The sequence below is a fragment of the Bombina bombina genome, chromosome 2, assembly GCF_027579735.1.
Source record: "Bombina bombina isolate aBomBom1 chromosome 2, aBomBom1.pri, whole genome shotgun sequence".
Lineage (NCBI taxonomy): Eukaryota > Metazoa > Chordata > Amphibia > Anura > Bombinatoridae > Bombina > Bombina bombina.
In genome coordinates this window covers 1,235,374,029-1,235,396,443 of record NC_069500.1, presented here as the reverse complement: position 1 = coordinate 1,235,396,443, position 22,415 = coordinate 1,235,374,029, and the positions used below count along the sequence as shown (strand labels likewise).

Here is a 22,415-nt window from a genome sequence, read left to right as displayed (position 1 = left end):
CCACCTCCATAGGAGGCAAAGTTTGTAAAACTGATTTGTGGGTGTGGTGAGGGGTGTATTTATAGGCATTTTGAGGTTTGGGAAACTTTGTCCCTACTGGTAGGATTGTATATCCCATACGTCACTAGCTCATGGACTCTTGCCAATTACATGAAAGAAATTGCATTCTCTAGCTGAATCATTAAAGTTTAATTTTGACTAGACTATTCTTTTAACTTCTGGTACACCCGCTAATATGAGGAAGCCAAGCAATTAGAGGAAAGGAAAATAGCCAAGGAAATGCCAATGCTTTAAGAAACAATGCACAAGGCTCCCTATTTCAAATATTATCTATTCTCTACCATTTGTATTTAGTGGTGGGAAAATGCTGCATGCAAGCACAACTGTAAAAAGGATTACACCACAGTTGTTTAATGGATTATGAAGTATTCATAATTATTCCCCATTCAAATATAAAATGTCTCTTCCTGTTGTATTATTTGAGGTACAGTATAACCAAACTAAGACCTGTATTGAGAGGTAAATAGGAAGAAGTATTGTCCCAAAACAGACAAGAAATACATTCCCCCCCCCAAAAATAAACACCTGCGTGACTTCCTTTCACATCAAACTTTTAGTATTGCTACGGAATTGATTTAGTTTCATTTTAGTATAAACCTGGTTTTCTCACACATAGAAAGAGTCAAATATTTTACTGGCAGGCAAGTAGACTGGTCTGCAATGCCTTACTCATAAAGCTGTTTGCAAAGAGGCAAACACATCAAACCTTTATAAATGTATATGTAGCGTCCTTGCATTAAATGTGTCACAGAAGCTTCCTGATGACTAGCCCAGGAATGCATAACCTCACTAGGGGACTATAGCTATGTCTATACTGGTTAGAACTTCTTGTGATCACAAAGCATAAGGGCAGCAAATCAAATCTAACACAATGATGAAGAGAAAAAAAAATAGATTTCTTGATGTCCTTAGTAACTTACTAAAAGAATTTAAAGGGACAGTCTACTTAAAAATATGTATTGTTTAACCCTTTCATGACAGGGTCATTTTGTATGAAGACAAATTGAAACTCGCGATCGTCCATGTGACCGTGAGATTTTAATGATGGGATCAGGTCAGGGGGCGTCCCTATGAAGCTAAGCACGCCTTCCAGACCGCGATCCCATCCAGGAAGCGCCGTTGGCTTCAGGACAGCCAAATGGCTTGAACGTTCTATTTCGTCCTAACAGCACTAAAGTCCTGCGTGGTTAGGATGAAATAGAATGCCACAACGTTGTTAAAAGGTTAAAAAGATAGATAATCCCTTTATTACCCATTACCCAGTTTTGCATAACCAACACTGTTATATTATTACAGTTTTTACCTCTAGGATTACCTTGTTTCTAAGCCTCTGCAGACTGCCCCCTTATCTCAGTTCTTAAGACAGACTTGCATCTTAGCCAATCAGTACTGGCTCATAAATAACTCCACAGGCGTAAGCACAATTTAATCGCTATGGAATACATTAACTAGTGCCGACTAGCTGTGAAAAACAGTCCTAATGCACTAAGAAAAGAGGCAGCCTTCGAGGGCTTAGAAATTAGCATATGAGCCTACCTAGGTTTAGCTTTTTAAAAAAGAGAACAAAGCAAATTTGATGATAAAAGTAAATTGAAAAGTTGTTTAAAATTGCATGCCCTACCTGAATCATTGAAGTTTAATTTTGACTAAACTGTCCCTTTAAGATCAGAATACACCACGTGCCAGATTACAAGTGGTGCAATAATTCTAGTGCAGGATGCAATATTAGTGCTCAACTTAGTCCATGGTAAATCAGGTTTACCAGAGAAGGATTAGCATAGCCGACATCGCAGTTGAAAGTTATGGGTTGTGCTTAAGCGAAAGCCCAAATTGCACTAGAAGGATTGGCGTGACCTGAAGTAAAGTCTAAGGGCTCCATGTATTAAGCAGCAAAAGCTGCTCTGGAGCCCTTGTAGGGCAGGTTCCAATATGCAAGCCTGCTTCCCGCAATGTAAGAAGCAGCGGTCATTAAACAAACAAATTTAAGGCTCTCCCTAAGTTTTATAATTATATCTAATAAAACAGACAGACCTAAAAATAAAATAATAAAATTATTCAAGGTGCAAGATTATAAATATGTTTATAAGGGTCTCTCCCGCATGGAAAAACACTTTTGTTCATGTGTGATTTAACGAGTTTTGCTTTTTTTTTTTACTGCACATTTGAGAGAAACATTATAACCCAAATTTAAGGACTCATATCACTGGATCTACTGATAAGATTATGGCTAATTAAAGCTAATATTCTGTTGCATGATATGTATTCAGGACACATACTACAAAAGCAGGTGCAGTAGTTTTACTTGCAATATTCTTCATAATACTTTATGGGAAACATCATTTTATGTGAGCAGTAGCAATAAAAAAACATAAATTATGCTTACCTGATAATTTCCTTTTCTTCCGTTGGAATGAGTCCACAGCTGCATTCATTACTTTTGGGAAATAAGAACCTGGCCACCAGGAGGAGGCAAAGACACCCCAGCCAAAGGCTTAAATACTCCTCCCACTTCCCTCATCCCCCAGTCATTCTGCTGAGAAACAAGGAACAGTAGAAGAAATATCAGGGTAAAAAAAGGTACCAGAAAAATAAAAAGACGCCCCACATAGAAAAAGGGTGGAGAGCTGTGGACTCTTTCCAACGGAAGGAAAGGAGATTATCAGGTAAGCATAATTTATGTTTTTCTTCCTAATTGGAAAGAGTCCACAGCTGTATTCATTACTTTTGGGAAAACAATACCCAAGCTAAAGAGGACACTGAATGCCAAAACAGAAGGGTACAATATGCAGCCTTTTCTGAGGGTACCAAGCCAGAAACCACAACCCAACAAAACCCCGGCTTCGTCCGAAGCCGAGAAAACTTTGAAAAGGAAAGGCCCTAAGGGCACTGACCTGCAGATAGTCCAAAAGCCTAGCTAGAGACCACAAAATCGGACTCAACTGAGCCAACAGTCCTCCAGGAGACACCATCGCCCAACAGGCGGTCCCTCACCAAGGGATAAGGAAAAGAAGAACCGAAAGGTCACCACAAAATCCATAGAAGGAAAAAACCCCAATAGCGAGCTCAGCTCACAAAGACCCAAATGTGTCCTGACAGACAAGGGGAGACTACGCACAGACCAAGCAGAAACCAGAGGTTTAGGACCGAGCCACAAAACAGAGAAACCGTACTCTCACATTGTCAGAACTAACAATACAATAGTATTCAGACAAAAAAGAACGTGCAACAGACCCAGACAAAAAACCCTGAGTCAAGAAAACGCAGCCATCATTAGGATGACACAGAAGAATACTTGCTGAGAAGTAAAAAGCGGCCAGCAAGAGAAAAGATTGCAAAAGGAGAACTCCCAGACAGAGGGCACACTTCCAGGCAATGGAAGTCACTAGACCTACACAAAGGGCTCCAAAAGGGGAAGCACATAACCTCAACGAGACCCACTGCACCCCCAAGAGAGAGAGAGGTTACACCCAGAACCCGAAGGTGAATGGTAACCCGGGACCCTCAGCTTGTAAACCCAGGGGGCGAGCAACAATGCCAACCTAGATCCTGAAGATGACAACACATCTCAGAACCCATTCCCAACCGGGCCAGCCCAAGCATCGGTAGGTCTTGAAAAAAGAACAGAAGAACCCCAACACCAGCTCAAAAACAAGCGGAAAAATGGCCACAGCCATCCCAACAGAGCACGAGTTCCAACCCGACTCCTTAGAAACAGATGACAAGGCCGTAGACCCAAAAGAATCTAGATGGAACGTAACAACCCAGAGAAAAACACCCCTCTCTGAAAGGTTAACTCAATTCCAACCTCCTGAATCCAAGAGAATACCTAGAAAAAGGACCACACCTATATAAGAAGGAGAATAAGTGCCCCACCCTAAGAAAAGGGATGGGGCCAAAAAGGCAGAGTACCTGCCCACAAGACACAAAGCCACAGGCTAAAGGAGAGATGAATCGTCAACGCAGTTGAACTTGGAAGGAATCCCCCTAAGGAATTAGCTTGCTAACATACATCCAATGTGCAATAGCTGCAGCAGAGACACTGCAAACCCATTCACCTGCAGAGCAGTGAATCCATAAGGTTACCACAGCAAGCTGACCAAGGGAAACCAACCATAAAGGCGTAAGTCCAGCCCAATAAGCATCAGACAACCTAGCCAACTGTGACCAGGTCAATTCCGGCAACAACGCCTCAAAGGAAAACACTGAGCGAAGACTCAGCAACCGGAAGCACCAGGGAGAAAACGGATCCATATCCCCAATTTTTTAAACAAACAATATTCGAGAAATTAACACCCCGTCTGATATTAAAAAAAAACAGACCACAGGGACATATCAATGCAATATCCAGATAAACCTGGTTAACGAGATAACTTACAAGTCCCGACCCAAGGAAGAGACCACCCCTTGCCAAAGTCCAATGCTCCAAAGGAGCTAAGGTGTTAAAAGTTGTACAACAACACTAGAGCCCATAGACTCTCAAACAGCCGCAGGACAACAAGCAAGGGGATACCCCGAGGCCAAAATCACTCGAACAAAGGCTGGTCTCTGCATCACCTCCATACAATCAGAGGATCATAAAGAGAAAAAGGACGCACAGCATCCCCAGTTCCAAACAGAGCCCAAGGAGACCACGCCCAGTGCCCTTAACAGGGACTGACCATATCTCAGAGGGGAACCCAGGTCCCTAAAAGGAGACCTAAATCACATGGAGACAACAGAGGAAGACCAAAAGGTCTCATAAAAAACAGCTAGACAGTACACAGTCAATGTGCAATAGCTGCAGCTGGTCACATTCTGCAACCCATCCGCTGCAAGGCAGCTAAAGTACCCAATAACTACTAGCTGCTGAGAACTAAGTCCAGAAGGACAATTCCCAGGGCCTCAAAAGAAAAAAAGACCAAACCGCCCATATTGGCGGCAAGAGGGGACAAGCCCACCAATCCTCCACTACATGGGAAGGAGCTCTAGGGTCTGACAACCCCAGACACAAGAGAGACACAGCGGAACTCCACTGATCCACTCATCCAAATTGAAGGCTATAAGGAATGAGACCATCCTTCCTGCCTCACGGACCCACAGGTCCTCTAGAATGCTTAGTTGAACACAGAGGATAACATGAGCACTCTGCGCCTCTACCAGACCAGCCAAGCAGAGCAGCGCCACGTGTCCGAACAGCTACCAGACAGAACTGAACCCAAACAGGACCAGCCTGCAATCCGGGTCCTAACCATCAAGCCACATAAATCCTCCCTCAGAGGGGAAGAAGGAAAACAGACAGGACATCCTATCGTATGAAAATAAAATACAAGGCAACCCATAGGTTAACGCCCAAAAAGAAACAGGCCTACCGCAGGACCAGCCAAACGAAGCCTTGATATTCCAAAAAAACTGGAAAAGATCTCAATACATGGACAATCAGGAGATTACATCATCCCCACATGTCTAATGAGGTGCGCCATTCGAAGAGCAGACTGAGTATTCCCGTATCCGATAAGGATAGGGTTGTTTAATAACTGAAAAAACATGTCTGAGTAACAATTGATGGCGCAGAATTCTGTAACTAAAGGCACAACACTCAGGGACAGTCGCACCCGCAGGGAACTGTACAGTCCAAGATGGAATACCCGGGACAACAGGAGCAGGGAAGGGAAGGCACCACCCTGTTCTCAAACTCTATTCAATTTAGGAAATAAAGGTTCATCAGGCAATATGACCTCTGGAACCCCTGAATTCGCCAAAAACTTCCTTTAGAAGAAGGACAAATTCCTAAAACTAAAGTCTGGTTTCTCCGCAGCTGGAGGTTGAGAGGCAGCAGACTCTGACCCAGAAAGTTCATACTCTGAAGTCTCAGAAAGAACTTCATCCTCAGATAACCCTATCAGTTAAATCCAAAAATTATTTGATGTACTCTAGGAAGGAGTGCAATATGTAACCTTTCTCTTGCGCTTAGCAGGGCAAGGTAAAGCATTAAGGCCGCAGATACTGCCGTCTGAACTGCACAGTAACGTCTGGAGAAAAAAGGACCCCTCCAGATGGAGGATTAGCAATGCTACGGGAAAACTGCATGTGTACAGAGATAACAATGTATGGTACGCATCTCACTGAACGACAACTCCTGAGAGGTGGACGGCTCCGCGGTATCAAACATGTTTGATATTATCACATTATCAAGGCATATGGAACATAATTGAGAGGGGGAACTAGGGCCTCCTCCCCATATAAACTAGTGCAATAACCGGAGAACTAGAGAGATAAAACATCCTCTTTTTTTTTTTTTAAATAAAATAACAGCACCTCTATACCCCAATGGCTGGGGCACTCACTACCTCCTATGACCCACGTAGTCACGAAGGAGGGAATGAATCACATAGTGCACAACGCAGAACCGTCTCTTGCTATGAGAGAAAGCACGCCAAGCTTGTAAGCTGCATGGCTCTCAAAGTAAAAATGTGAAACCTCTATATTCCATAACAGCCTAAGAGTCTATAACATCTCACACATAAAGCAGCATAAAATCAAATAAACATATAAGATTATTATTCCCCCCTGTTCAATAATCCCCCTAAGGAGATATGCACCCTTGATTCTAGAAAGATAAAAGGCGCCACACTGTGACCCTGTCTTCTGCGTTAACATTATGTAATAAAAAATGAAACGATCTTACCAGAATCTACGCCGTGGAACAGGAAAACGGCCCTTCAAGTGTGACAGGTCATAGCATCGCTCCTGACATGGACTTGAGAGAAAAAGCAGTCTGCGAAACTCGTCAACGCAGATTGCTGTAGGAGCTGTTAATATGAGTCGGGATGGTGTCGCAAAAGAGAACTCTCCCTGCATCTCCGGACTCTAACTTTCACCTAGGCCCTCACTGAGAAGCTTATAGGGCTACTTAAAACTCCTGTCCCATTGCGAAGAGTAGTGCCCTCCATAAGAGACAAAACAAATTCTGACACTTCTCTGCCAACCTCCTGGGACGAAAGGCAAAGAATGCCTGGGGGATGAGGGAAGTGGGAGGAGTATTAAAGCCTTTGGCTGGGGTGTCTTTGCCTCCTCCTGGTGGCCAGATTCTTATTTCCCAAAAGTAATGAATGCAGCTGTGGACTCTTTCCAATTAGGAAGAAAAAAGATGCAATGCTATAAATGCAGCTACCATTCTTTCTTGGAGGAATAGAGGTGGGGAAAATGACATTACAACTAGCATCTGCACAACAGCAAAGAGGTGAATCGTCTAACTTAAAAGCAGTGAAGCAACATTCCACCAAACTGTCCTAACACAAGAACCAAAGGGATATGGACCTTCTCAAGTACATGAGAGGGAGCTATTTACTTCCAGTTCCTATCTATAAGCATGGATGGGGCCTAATCTGAATAAGTATTGCAGTGTTCTCTCCAGGACCTCTTTAGTGAGTGTACCACCCGGCTAACATGTAAGCCAATAATAAAGCTATAATTAGTTCATATTAAATTGTTTTCAATGTTTGTTGCTCAAATTATCATTTAATCAATTTATGCTAAATTATGCAATTAATTTGTGCATTGTAAAACTTTTATAAATGACACAATTTTCTGTGTTAAGCATTTTAAATTAGTGGCAATTACTCTACTTTTACTTACCTGCAAACACCATAGGCTTTGCAGATTTGAAGCCTGGCAGAGATTCCACAGGCTGCTTTTGTAAATAGAGTGTATCACCTATTTGTGCTTCCTGTACATCTTTCATTCCTGCTATGACGTAGCCCACCTGTCCAGCGTACCTATATAAAAATAGATAGATTTTTTTTTCTTTCAATTTGAACACATTCAAGCAAATATAGTACATAAAAAAGTAATATTTTAAACTACTGCAGCACCACCATGTGGCTTAAAAGCATTAAGACTTTGCCAATATAAAAAAGGTTAACATACTCCTAATAACAAAGTTACTTCCTCATAAAATATATTGTACAAAGCTCAAAGCATATAATTTAAGGACACAATGAAGCTTCTCCACTGCAGAGCATACAGTTCAACTTGAGGGATGACGTAAAGCAATTAATATCACTTATAAAGGCACTTATAGATTAAAGGGGCAGTCAAGTGCAAAATAAACTTTCATGATTTCATGAATTTTAACCCCTTAACTACGCATGTCGTACAGGGTACGTCGCACACAACCTGGTCATTAAAGACCAGCGACGTACCCTGTACGACATTAGGGGTTTAAAGCGTCTGGAAGCGATCCTGATCGCTTCCAGCCGCTTTCCGGTTATTGCAGTGATGCCTCGATATCGAGGCATCTTGCAATAACACCCCTTGGCCATCCAATGCAGAGAGAGCCACTCTGTGGCCCTCTCTGCACCGGACATCGATGGCCGGTATCGTTGGTGGGTGGGAGCTTACGTGGGAGGTGGGTTGGAGCTTACGTGGGAGGCGGGTGGGCAGCCATCGATGGGCCCTAATGACGTTGAGGGGGGCAGGATCATCGGGGGCGCGCCCGGAGGCGGGGGCTGGCGCGTGCACGGGTGGAAGCGGGTGGGAAGGGTGTTGTACCATGAATGGTTTTAGAAACTGTAAAAAAAAAAAAAAAAGGTAAGAGTGGGGATATATTTTATTAAAAAAAAAAACATCTAAGGGATCTGGGAGGGGGTGAGGGGATGGTCTTTGGGGGGGGGGGGGGGGGAAGCTACACTACAGAAAAAATAAATACAATTTAAAAAAAAAAAAAGCTTTTTTTTTAGTAAACTGGGTACTGGCAGACAGCTGCCAGTACCCAAGATGGCTACCAATAAGGTAGAGGGGGAGGGATCCTAAACATCAGCATATGTTTTGAAATACCTTTTATTTTATTACTGGCAGACTTTCTGCCAGTACTTAAGATGGCGGGGACAATTATGGGGTGGGGGAGGGAAGAGAACTATTTGGGAGGGATCAGGGGGTGTGATATGACAGGTGGGAGGCTGATCTCGAAATTAAAGCTAAAATTAACCCTGTAAGCTCCCTACAAGCTCCCTAATGAACCCCTTCACTGCTGGGCATAATACACGTGTGGTGCGCAGCTTCATTTAGCGGCCTTCTAATTACCAAGAAGCAACGCCAAAGCCATATATGTCTACTATTTCTGAACAAAGGGGATCCCAGAGAAGTGTTTACAACCATTTATGCCATAATTGTACAAGTTGTTTGCAAATAATTTCAGTGAGAAACCTAAAGTTTGTGAAAATATTTGTGAAAAAGTGAACAATTTTTTTTATTTGATCTCATTTGGCGGTGAAAGGGTGGCATGAAATATACCAAAATGGGCCTAGATCAATACTTTGGGATGTCTGCTAAAAAAAAATATATACATGTCAAGGGATATTCAGGGATTCCTGAAAGATATCAGTGTCCCAATGTAACTAGCGCTAATTTTGAAAAAAGTGGTTTGGAAATAGCAAAGTGCTACTTGTATTTATTGCCCTATAACTTGCAAAAAAAGCAAAGAACATGTGAACATTGGGTATTTCTAAACTCAGGACAAAATTTAGAAACTATTTAGCATGGGTGTTTTTTGGTGGTTGTAGATTTGTAACAGATTTTGGGGGTCAAAGTTAGAAAAAGTGTGTTTTTTAAATTTTTTCCTCATATTTTAAATTTTTTTTATAGTAAATTATAAGATATGATGAAAATAATGGTATCTCTACAAATTCCATTTAATGGCGAGAAAAACGGTATATAATATGTATGGGTACAGTAAATGAGTAGGAGGAAAATTACAGCTAAACACAAACACCGCAGAAATGTAAAAATAGCCCTGGTCCTTAAGGGAAAGAAATTGAAAAATGGCCTTGTCCTTAAGGGGTTAAACAACTTTCCAATTTACTTTTATCAACACTTTTGCTTTGTTCTTTTGGTAATCTTAGTTGAAAGATAAACCTAGGTGGGCTCATATGCTAATTTCTTAGACCTTGAAGGCCGCCTCTTATCTGAATGCATTTTGACCGTTTTTCACCACTAGAGCGCGTTAGTTCATGTGTGTCATATAGATAACACTATGCTCACACACGTAGCGTTACCTAGTAGTCAGCACTGATTGGTTAAACCCAAAAAAAAACAAAAAAAAACTTTCCTACAAAAAAAAAAGAATAAAAAACAAAACAAAAACAAAAACAGCTGTGTGGCTCCTTTGATACAAAATTTAATTTTAGTATAAACCTGGTTTTCTCACACATTCAAAGAGTCAAATATTTTACTGACAGGCAAGAAGACTGGTCTGCAATGCCTTACATATAAGCTGTTTGCTAAGAGGCAAACACATTGAACTGATAACATTTCATGAATGTATCTGTAGCGTCCTTGCATTGTGTCACAGAAGCTTCCTGATGACAAGCCCAGGAATGCATAATCTCACTAGGGGACTATACCTATGTCTATACTGGTTAAAACTTCTTGTGATCATACAGCATAAGGACTGCAAAACAACACAATAATAAAGAGAAAAAAGTTATAGATTTCCTAATGTCATTAGTAAGTAAAGAACTTAACCCCTTAATGACCGAGGACGTACGCCATACGTCCTCAGAAAAAAGGCAGTTAACGCCTGAGGACGTGTGGCGTACGTCCTCGGTTTGGAAAGCAGCTGGAAGCGATCCTCATCGCTTCCAGCTGCTTTCCGGTTATTGCAGGATGCCTCAATATCGAGGCATCCTGCAATAACAATTTGTACCCCTCCGGTGCAGTGAGAGCCACTCTGTGGCCCTCTCTACACCGGACATCGATGGCCGCAATCGTTGGTGGGTGGGAGCTGCAGTGGGAGGCGGGTGGGCGGCCATCGATGGCTTCAGATACACAGAGGGGGGCGGGATCGGGGGCGGGAGAGTCAGGGGTGCGCACAGACACGCGCGCGTGCACGGGGGATCGGCGGGCGGGCGCGTGCACGGGAGGGAGCGGGTGGGAACCGCTTACACTACAGAAATAATCATGTAGTAAGTGGGAGGAAGAGGGGGAATAAATGCCCCCAAAAAGTAATCTAAGGGATCTGGGAGGGGGTGGGGGAGCTACACTACAGAAAAATGTAAAAAAAATAAATAAAAAAAGAGAAAAAAATATTGTTAACTGGGTACTGGCAGACAGCTGCCAGTACCCAAGATGGCCCCCAATAAGGCAGGGGGGGGGTTAGAGAGCTGTTTTTGGGGGGGATCAGGGAGGTTAGGGGCTAAGGGGGGATCCTACAAAGTAGCATATGTAAATATGCTAAAGATGTATTTTATTTTTTTTTAAAAAACTTATTTTAGTACTGGCAGACTTTCTGCCAGTACTTAAGATGGCGGGGACAATTGTGGGGTGGGGGAGGGAAGGGAGCTGTTTGGGAGATATCAGGGGGTCTGATGTGTCAGGTGGGAGGCTGATCTCTACACTAAAGCTAAAATTAACCCCGCAAGCTCCCTACAAACTACCTAATTAACCGCTTGACTGCTAGCCATAATACATGTGTGATGCGCAGCAGCACTTTGCGGCCTTCTAATTACCAAAAAGCAACGCTAAAGTCATATATGTCTGCTATTTCTGAACAAAGGGGATCCCAGAGAAGCATTTACAACTATTTGTGCCATAATTGCACATGCTGTTTGTAAATAATTTCAGTGAGAAACCTAAAATTGTGAAAATTTAGCGTTTTTTTTTAATTTGATTGCATTTGGCGGTGAAATGGTGGCATGAAATATACCAAAATGGGCCTAGATCAATACTTGGGGTTGTCTACTACACTACACTGAAGCTAAAATTAACCCTAGAAGCTCCCTACATGCTCCCTAATTAACCCCTTCACTGCTGGGCATAATACACGTGTGGTGCGCAGTCGCATTTAGCAGCCTTCTAATTAGTAAAAAGCAAAACCAAAGCCATATAGGTCTGCTATTTATGAACAAAGGGGATCCCAGAGAAGCATTTACAACCATGTATGCTATAATTGCATAAGTTTTTTGTAAATAATTTCAGTGAGAAACCTAAAGTTTGTGAAAAAAATTGTGAAAAAGTGAACATTTTTTTTATTTGATCGCATTTGGCGGTGAAATGGTGGCATGAAATATACCAAAATGGGCCTAGATCAATACTTTGGGATGTCTTCTAAAAAAATTATATACATGTCAGGGGATATTCAGGGATTCCTGAAAGATATCAGTGTTCTAATGTAACTAGCGCTAATTTTGAAAAAAAGTGGTTTGGAAATAGCAAAGTGCTACTTGTATTTATGGCCCTATAACTTGCAAAAAAAGCAAAGAACATGTAAACATTGGGTATTTCTAAACTCAGGACAAAATTTAGAAACTATTTAGCATGGTTTTTGTTTGGTGGTTGTAGATGTATAACAGATTTTGGGGGTCAAAGTTAGAAAAGTGTGTTTTTTTCTATTTTTTCCTCATATTTTATAATTTTTTTTATAGTAAATTATAAGATATGAGGAAAATAATGGTATATTTTGAAAGTCCATTTAATGGCGAGAAAAACGGTATATAATATGTGTGGGTACATTAAATGAGCAAGGGGAAAATTACAGCTAAACACAAACACCGCAGAAATGTAAAAATAGCCTTGTTCCCAAACGGACAGAAAATGGAAAAGTGCTGTGGTCATTAAGGGGTTAAAAGGGACATGAAACACATTTTTTATTTTCTTTCATGATTTAGAAAGAGCATACAATTATAAACAACTTTCTAATTTACTTATATTATCTATTTTGCTTCATTCTCTTGATATTCTTTGCTGAAAAGCATATCTAGATATGCTTAGTAGCTGCTGATTGGTAGCTGCACATAGATGCCTCCTGTGATTGGTTCACTGTGTGCATTGCTATTTCTTCATTAAAGTATATCTAAAGAATAAAGCAAATTAGGTAAAAGAAGTAAATTGGAATGTTGTTTAAAATTATATTCTCTACCTTAATCATGAAAGAAAATGTTTGGGTATAGTGTCCCTTTAAAGGAATAATGAACCCAATTTTTTTTCTTTCATGATTTAGATAGAGCATGCAATGTTAAAGGGACAGTCAACACCAGATTTTTTTGTTGTTTAAAAAGATAGATAATCCCTTTATTACCAATTCCCAAGTTTTGCATAAAACCAACACATTTATAATAATATATCGTTTCCCTCAGTAATTACCGTGTATCTAAGGCTCTGCAAACTGCCCCCTTATTTCAGTTCTTTTGACAGACTTGCATTTTAGCCAATCAGTGCTCACTCCTAGGTAACTTCACATGCTTGAGCTCAATGTTATCTATATGAAACACATGAACTAACGCCCTCTAGTGGTGAAAAACTGTCAAAATGCATTCAGATTAGAGGCGGCCTTCAGGGTCTAAGAAAACATAATTTATGCTTACCTGATAAATTTATTTCTCTTGTGGTGTATCCAGTCCACGGATCATCCATTACTTGTGGGATATTCTCATTCCCAACAGGAAGTTGCAAGAGGATCACCCACAGCAGAGCTGTCTATATAGATTCTCCCCTAACTGCCATATCCAGTCATTCGACCGAAAACAAGCAGAGAAAGGAGAAACCATAGGGTGCAGTGGTGACTGTAGTTTAAAGTTAAAAAATACCTGCCTTAATATGACAGGGCGGGCCGTGGACTAGATACACCACAAGAGAAATAAATTTATCAGGTAAGCATAAATTATGTTTTCTCTTGTAAGGTGTATCCAGTCCACGGATCATCAATTTCTTGTGGGATACCAATACCAAAGCTAAAGTGCACGGATGAAGGGAGGGACAAGGCAGGTACTTAAACGGAAGGTACCACTGCCTGTAAAACCTTTCTAACAAAAATAGCCTCCGAAGAAGCAAAAGTATCAAATTTGTAGAATTTTGAAAAAGTATGAAGCGAAGACCAAGTCGCCGCCTTGCAAATCTGTTCAACAGAAGCCTCATTTTTAAAGGCCCATGTGGAAGCCACAGCTCTAGTAGAATGAGCTGTAATCCTTTCAGGAGGCTGCTGGCCAGCAGACTCATAAGCTAAGCGTATTATATTTCTTAGCGAAAGCGAAAGAGAAGTTGACGAAGCCTTTTGGCCTTTCCTCTGTCCAGAGTAGACAACAAACAATGCAGATGTTTGACGAAAATCTTTAGTAGCTTGTAAATAATACTTTAAAGCATGAACCACGTCAAGATTGTGTAATACACGTTCCTTCTTTGAAGAAGGGTTAGGACACAATGATGGAACAACAATCTCCTGATTGATATTCTTATTAGATACCACCTTAGGTAAAAACCCAGGTTTGGTGCGCAGAACTACCTTATCTGCATGGAAGATCAGATAAGGAGAATCACATTGTAAGGCAGATAACTCGGAAACTCTACGAACCGAGGAAATAGCTACCAAAAAAAGAACTTTCCAAGATAAAAGCTTAATATCTATGGAATGAAGAGGTTCAAACGGAACCCCTTGAAGAACTTTAAGAACCAAATTTAAACTCCATGGCGGAGCAACCGGTTTAAACACAGGCTTGATTCTAACTAAAGCCTGACAAAAAGCCTGAACGTCTGGAACATCCGCCAGACGCTTGTGCAAAAGAATAGACAGAGCAGAAATCTGTCCCTTTAAAGAACTAGCTGACAATCCTTTTTCCAATCCTCCTTGGAGAACAGATAATATCCTGGGAATCCTGACTTTACTCCATGAGTAACCCTTGGATTCACACCAATAAAGATATTTACGCCATATCTTATGATAGATTTTCCTGGTGACAGGCTTTCGTGCCTGAATTAGGGTATCAATGACTGACTCGGAGAAGCCAAGCTTTGATAAAATTAAGCGTTCAATCTCCAGGCAGTCAGTCTCAGATAAATTAGATTTGGATGGTTGAACGGACCCTGAAGTAGAAGGTCCTGTCTCAGAGGCAGAGTCCATGGTGGAAAGGATTACATGTCCACCAGATCTGCATACCAAGTCCTGCGTGGCCACGCAGGCGCTATCAAGATCACTGATGCTCTCTCCTGCTTGATTTTGGCAATCAGACGAGGGAGCAGAGGAAACGGTGGAAACACATAAACCAGGTTGAAGGACCAAGGCGCTGCTAGAGCATCTATCAGCGTCGCCTTGGGATCCCTGGACCTGGATCCGTAACAAGGAAGCTTGGCGTTCTGGCGAGACGCCATGAGATCCAGTTCTGGTTTGCCCCAACGATGAATCAATTGTGCAAACACCTCCGGATGGAGTTCCCACTCCCCCGGATGAAAAGTCTGACGACTTAGAAAATCCGCCTCCCAGTTCTCTACACCTGGGATATGGATAGCGGATAGGTGGCAAGAGTGAATCTCTGCCCAGCAAATTATCTTTGAGAATTCTAACATCGCCAGGAAACTCCTTGTTCCCCCTTGATGGTTGATGTAAGCCACAGTCGTGATGTTGTCCGACTGAAATCTGATGAACCTCATTGTCGCTAGCTGAGGCCAAGCCTGAAGAGCATTGAATATCGCTCTCAGTTCCAGAATGTTTATTGGAAGGAGTGTCTCCTCCTGAGTCCACGATCCCTGAGCCTTCAGGGAGTTCCAGACTGCCCCCCAGCCTAGAAGGCTGGCATCTGTCGTTACAATTGTCCAATCTGGCCTGCGAAAGGTCATACCTTTGGACAGATTGACCCGAGATAGCCACCAGAGAAGAGAATCCCTGGTCTCTTGATCCAGATTTAGTAGAGGGGACAAATCTGTGTAATCCCCATTCCACTGACTGAGCATGCAGAGTTGCAGCGGTCCGAGATGTAGGCGTGCAAACGGCACTATGTTCATTGCTGCTACCATTAAGCCGATTACTTCCATGCACCGAGCCACCGAAGGGCGAGGAATGGAATAAAGAACACGGCAGGAATTTAGAAGTTTTGATAACCTGGTCTCCGTCAGGTAAATCTTCATTTCTACAGAATCTATCAGAGTCCCTAGGAAGGAAACTCTTGTGAGGGGGGATAGAGAACTCTTTTCCTCGTTCACTTTCCACCCATGCGACCTCAGAAATGCCAGAACTATGTCCGTATGAGACTTGGCAATTTGGAAGTTTGACGCCTGTATCAGGATGTCGTCTAAATAAGGGGCCACTGCTATGCCCCTTGGTCTTAGGACCGCCAGAAGCGACCCCAGAACCTTCGTAAAGATTCTTGGGGCTGTAGCTAATCCAAAGGGAAGAGCTACAAACTGGTAATGCCTGTCTAGGAAGGCAAACCTGAGAAACCGATGATGATCTTTGTGTATCGGAATGTGAAGATAAGCATCCTTCAAATCCACTGTAGTCATATATTGACCCTCCTGGATCATAGGTAGGATGGTACGAATAGTCTCCATCTTGAATGATGGAACTCTGAGAAATTTGTTTAAGATCTTGAGATCTAAAATTGGTCTGAAGGTTCCCTCTTTTTTGGGAACCACAAACAGATTTGAGTAAAATCCCTGTCCCTGTTCCTCCCTTGGAACTGGATGAATCACTCCCATAACTAGGAGGTCTTGTACACAGTGTAAGAATGCCTCTCTCTTCATCTGGTTTGCAGATAATTGTGAAAGGTGAAATCTCCCTTTTGGAGAGGAAGCTTTGAAGTCCAGAAGATATCCCTGGGATATAATTTCCAACGCCCAGGGATCCAAGCCTGGGCGAAGAGCGAAAGTCTGCCCCCTACTAGATCCGTTACCGGATAGGGGGCCGTTCCTTCATGCTGTCTTAGAGGCAGCAGCAGGCTTTTTGGCCTGCTTACTTTTGTTCCAGGTCTGGTTAGGTCTCCAGACCGACTTGGACTGAGCAAAAGTTCCATCTTGTTTCGCATTAGAGGAAGTTGATGCCGCACTCGCCTTGAAGTTTCGAAAGGTACGAAAATTAGACTGTTTGGCCCTTGATTTGGACCTATCCTGAGGAAGGGCATGACCTTTTCCTCCAGTGATATCAGCAATGATCTCCTTCAAACCAGGCCCGAATAGGGTCTGCCCCTTGAAGGGAATGTTAGGCAGCTTAGACTTTGAAGTGACGTCAGCTGACCATGATTTAAGCCATAGCGCCCTGCGCGCCTGGATAGCAAAACCAGAATTCTTAGCCGTTAGTTTAGTCAAATGAACAATGGCATCAGAAACAAAAGAATTGGCTAGCTTAAGTGCTCTAAGCTTGTCAAGTATGTCATCCAATGGAGTCGCTACCTGTAAAGCCTCTTCCAGAGACTCAAACCAGAAAGCCGCAGCAGCAGTGACAGGAGCAATGCATGCAAGGGGCTGTAGGATAAAACCTTGTTGAATAAACATTTTCTTAAGGTAACCCTCTAACTTTTTATCCATTGGATCTGAGAAAGCACAACTGTCCTCGACAGGGATAGTAGTACGCTTTGCTAGGGTAGAAACTGCACCCTCCACCTTAGGGACTGTCTGCCATAAGTCCCGTGTGGTGGCATCTATTGGAAACATTTTCCTAAAAATAGGAGGGGGAGAGAACGGCACACCTGGTCTATCCCATTCCTTATTAATAATTTCTGTAAACCTTTTAGGTATTGGAAAAACATCAGTGCACACCGGCACTGCATAGTATTTATCCAATCTTCACAATTTCTCTGGCACTGCAATTGTATCACAGTCATTCAGAGCAGCTAAAACCTCCCTGAGCAATACGCGGAGGTTCTCAAGCTTAAATTTAAATGTAGACATGTCAGAATCAGGTTGTATCATCTTCCCTGAGTCAGAAACATCACCCACAGAAAGAAGCTCTCCTTCCTCAGCTTCTGCATATTGTGAGGCAGTATCAGACATAGCTCTTAAAGCGTCAGTATGCTCTGTATTTCTTCTAACCCCAGAGCTATCTCGCTTTCCTCTAAATTCAGGTAGTCTGGCTAATACCGCTGACAGTGTATTATCCATGACTTCCGCCATGTCTTGTAAAGTAAACGCTATGGGCGCCCTAGATGTACTTGGCGCCATTTGAGCGTGAGTCCCTTGAGCGGGAGTAAAAGGATCCGACACGTGGGGAGAGTTAGTCGGCATAACTTCCCCCTCGTCAGATTCCTCTGGTGATAAATTTTTTAAAGACAGAATATAATCTTTATTGCTTAAAGTGAAATCAGTACATTTGGTACACATTCTAAGAGGGGGTTCCACCATGGCTTTTAAACATAATGAACAAGGATTTTCCTCTATGTCAGACATGTTTAACAGACTAGCAATGAGACCAGCAAGCTTGGAAAACACTTTAAATCAAGTTAACAAGGAAAAAATAAAAACGGTACTGTGCCTTTAAGAGAAACAAATTTTGTCAGAATTTGAAAAACAGTGAAAAAAGGCAGTAAATCAAACAAAATATTTACAGTGTGTATAATAAGCTAACAGAGCATTGCACCCACTTGCAAATGGATGATTAACCCCTTAATTCAAAAAACGGATAAAAAAAAACGATAGACGTTTTTTTAACAGTCACAACAAACTGCCACAGCTCTGCTGTGGCCCTACCTTCCCAAATAAACGACTTTGGAAAGCCTCTGAGCCCTTTAGAGGTGTCCTATAGCATTCAGGGGACTCCTGGGGGAAGCTGGATGTCTCAGTCTGTAATTTTTGCTGCGCAATAAAGCGCCAAATTAGGCCCCTCCCACTCATGTTAAAACAGTGGAGAGTCTAAGGAAACTGTTTCTAGGCAAATTTAAGCCAGCCATGTGGAAAAAATAGGCCCCAATAAAGTTTTATCACCAAAGCATATATAAACACGCTTAAACATGCCAGCAAACGTTTTATATTGCAAATTTATAAGAGTATTACCTCTAAAAGTAAGCATGATACCAGTCGCTATTAAATCACTGTATTCAGGCTTACCTCACATAAATCTGGTATCAGCAGCATTTTCTAGTATTTACATCTCTAGAAAAAAAAAAATTAACTGCACGTACCTCATAGCAGGATACCCTGCACGCTATTCCCCAGCTGAAGTTACCTCTCTCTTCAGTTATGTGTGAGAACAGCAATGGATCTTAGTTACAACCTGCTAAGAACATAGGCAGATTCTTCTATTTTCAGCCTGGGATAAAATAGTACAACTCCGGTACCATTTAAAAATAATAAACTTTTGATTTAAGCAAAATAACAGCTACTTTTCACCACTTCTCTCTTACTACCTCCATGCTTGTTGAGAGTTGCAAGAGAATGACTGGGTATGGCAGTTAGGAGAGGAGCTATATAGACAGCTCTGCTGTGGGTGATCCTCTTGCAACTTCCTGTTGGGAATGAGAATATCCCACAAGTAATGGATGATCCGTGGACTGGATACACCTTACAAGAGAAATTAGCATATGAACCTCCTAGGTTTAGCTTTTAACTAAGAATACCAAGAGAACAAAGCAAAATTGGTGATAAAAGTAAATTGGAAAGTTGTTTAAAATTACATGCCCTATCTGAATCATGAAAGTGTTTTTGGACTTGACTGTCCCTTTAAGCAACTTTCGAATTTACTCCTATTATCAATTTTTCTTTGTTCTCTTTGTATCCACCAACCAGCAAGAACTATCCAGGGTGTTGAACTAAAAATGGTCCGGCTCTTAAGCTTACATTTCTGCTTTTTCAAATAAAGATATCAAGAGAATGAAGAAAAAATTATAATAGGAGTAAATTAGAAAGTTGCTTAAAATTGCCTTCTCTACCGGAATCATGAAAGAAAAAAAATTTAGTTTCATATTCCTTTAAGATCAGAATACACCAAGGGCAAGATTACAAGTGGCACACTAATTCTAGCATGGGACCCTACAATATTAGCTTTCAACTTGATATTACAAGTCCATGGTAAATCAAATTTACCAGAGAAGGCTTAGCACAGCTGACATCGCTCTAGCACACAATTATTTTCAATGGATATTGTAACCGTTCTAAATAGCGCTGATATTACAAGTTGAAAGTTATGGGTGGCGCTCGAGTGAAAGCCCACATTGCGCTAGAAAAATTAGAGACTTGAAGAGACACATCTAAAACATATTAAAATAAAGTATTACACTCATATATAACATTATTGATAAAAGGGTTAAAAAGGGATATGGTATATGGCAAGGTGTTTGACTGGGAAGGGCTCATAAGAGTGAGTGAGTGTGTGTGTGTGTGTGTGTGTGTGTGTGTGTGTGTGTGTGTGTATGTATGTTCATCTACCTATGAGGGGCTGTTTACCAGGATGTTGCATGAACTTATTAAGTTGTGCATACTGGTCAGAGAAGCATTGTGTTTTTATAGTTATCCTAGGTTTGGGAGGGGGGTGAGTTGTTTTTTACCTGGTATATACTCATTTTTGTATTACATTTGGCTAATAAAGCTTGTATGATTTTCTAAAATAGTGCTGAATTTCCTTGCTGTATCAGGATTAGGATTATATCCTGATGTATTTCCCTTTTTATGTTTGATGCATTTTTGTATTTAAAGGGTCTGCACCAAAACTATAGAATTATTTCTTTTACATAATAATATTTATTAAGCCTCTCTTCTATTTAAAAACTTTTTGTACTTAGAAACTGACTTAAGTTATCCAAAGTACAAATTAATTGCATAGTTTAAAATAAAGTGATTTAACCCCTTAACGACCACGGTCGTTAAGGGATTGTCTTCTTATAACAGCGCTATTAGACCCTCCCTTCCTCCCGCTGCGAGACTGCACTATAAAAAAAGCAACCCCCATAGAAGGACCAAGGTACGTTGCTGGTTATTATGGGGTTAATGATAATTTGTATAACAAACCTGGAAGCAAATCAACATTAGTTAATTTTAGCATAACATTAGCTTAACTTTTAGCCGGGTGGTGCGTCCAGTACATAGGTGTTTTTGAGAACACTGTATATATAAGCACTTAAATTCCATATTAGCCAAGGTTGAGAGTAGGATTATGGTTGGTTACTTTTTGTGCATTATTTGTTTCAAAAGCAGACTTTTTAAGTAAGTTTCATTTAAATGTTATACATTGGTTTATTTGCACTACTCAGGTTAGCTCATAGGCTATGGTAACATTATGGCAAGCATATGGGCAGTATTTCTGCAGGAGAGGGATTACAAAAAATAAGACTATTTCTGTTTAAATGCAGTGATGGCAAAAATGCTAAAAATTCTCTGGTCTTTTGGGCACGTTTTAGACTGAAATGCCCGGTCCTTAAGGAGTTAAAATTGTATGCCCTAACTGAATTATGAAAGCTTAATTTTGACTAGACTGTCCCTTTAATTCTATTCTGAAAAACATAATTTATGTAAGAACTTACCTGATAAATTCATTTCTTTCATATTGGCAAGAGTCCATGAGCTAGTGACGTATGGGATATACAATCCTACCAGGAGGGGCAAAGTTTCCCAAAACTCAAAATGCCTATAGATACACCCCTCACCACACCCACAGTTCAGTTTAATGAATAGCCAAGTAGTGGGGTGATAGAAAAAGGAGTAAAAAGCATCAAAAAAGGAACTGGAAATATAATTATGCTTTATACAAAAAAACATAACCACCATAAAAAGGGTGGGTCTCATGGACTCTTACCAATATGAAAGAAATGAATTTATCAGGTAAGTTCTTACATAAATTATGTTTTCTTTCATGTAATTGGTAAGAGTCCATGAGCTAGTGACGTATGGGATAGTAATATCCAAGATGTGGAACTCCACAGAAGAGTCACTAGAGAGGGAGAGATAAAATAAAAACAGCCATTTTCCTCTGAAAAAACAGAATTTATGTTTACCTGATAAATTACTTTCTCCAACGGTGTGTCCGGTCCACGGCGTCATCCTTACTTGTGGGATATTCTCTTCCCCAACAGGAAATGGCAAAGAGCCCAGCAAAGCTGGTCACATGATCCCTCCTAGGCTCCGCCTACCCCAGTCATTCGACCGACGTAAAGGAGGAATATTTGCATAGGAGAAACCATATGATACCGTGGTGACTGTAGTTAAAGAAAATAAATTATCAGACCTGATTAAAAAACCAGGGCGGGCCGTGGACCGGACACACCGTTGGAGAAAGTAATTTATCAGGTAAACATAAATTCTGTTTTCTCCAACATAGGTGTGTCCGGTCCACGGCGTCATCCTTACTTGTGGGAACCAATACCAAAGCTTTAGGACACGGATGAAGGGAGGGAGCAAATCAGGTCACCTAAATGGAAGGCACCACGGTTTGCAAAACCTTTCTCCCAAAAATAGCCTCAGAAGAAGCAAAAGTATCAAACTTGTAAAATTTGGTAAAAGTGTGCAGTGAAGACCAAGTCGCTGCCCTACATATCTGATCAACAGAAGCCTCGTTCTTGAAGGCCCATGTGGAAGCCACAGCCCTAGTGGAATGAGCTGTGATTCTTTCAGGAGGCTGCCGTCCGGCAGTCTCATAAGCCAATCTGATGATGCTTTTAATCCAAAAAGAGAGAGAGGTAGAAGTTGCTTTTTGA

The 22,415-nt window shown here is 41.4% G+C and overlaps 1 protein-coding gene across 3 annotated transcripts in view; it reads right to left on the bottom strand.

Annotated features, from left to right (window-relative positions):
* Positions 1–22,415, bottom strand: part of GUF1 (GTP binding elongation factor GUF1) — a 250,370-nt gene that overhangs the window by 119,562 nt on the left and 108,393 nt on the right. For all 3 annotated transcript variants that reach the window (XM_053703997.1, XM_053703999.1, XM_053703998.1), the window contains exon 10: positions 7,675–7,814. In XM_053703997.1, the coding sequence (XP_053559972.1) occupies positions 7,675–7,814 (140 nt within the window). The remainder of the gene's footprint in view (positions 1–7,674; positions 7,815–22,415) is intronic.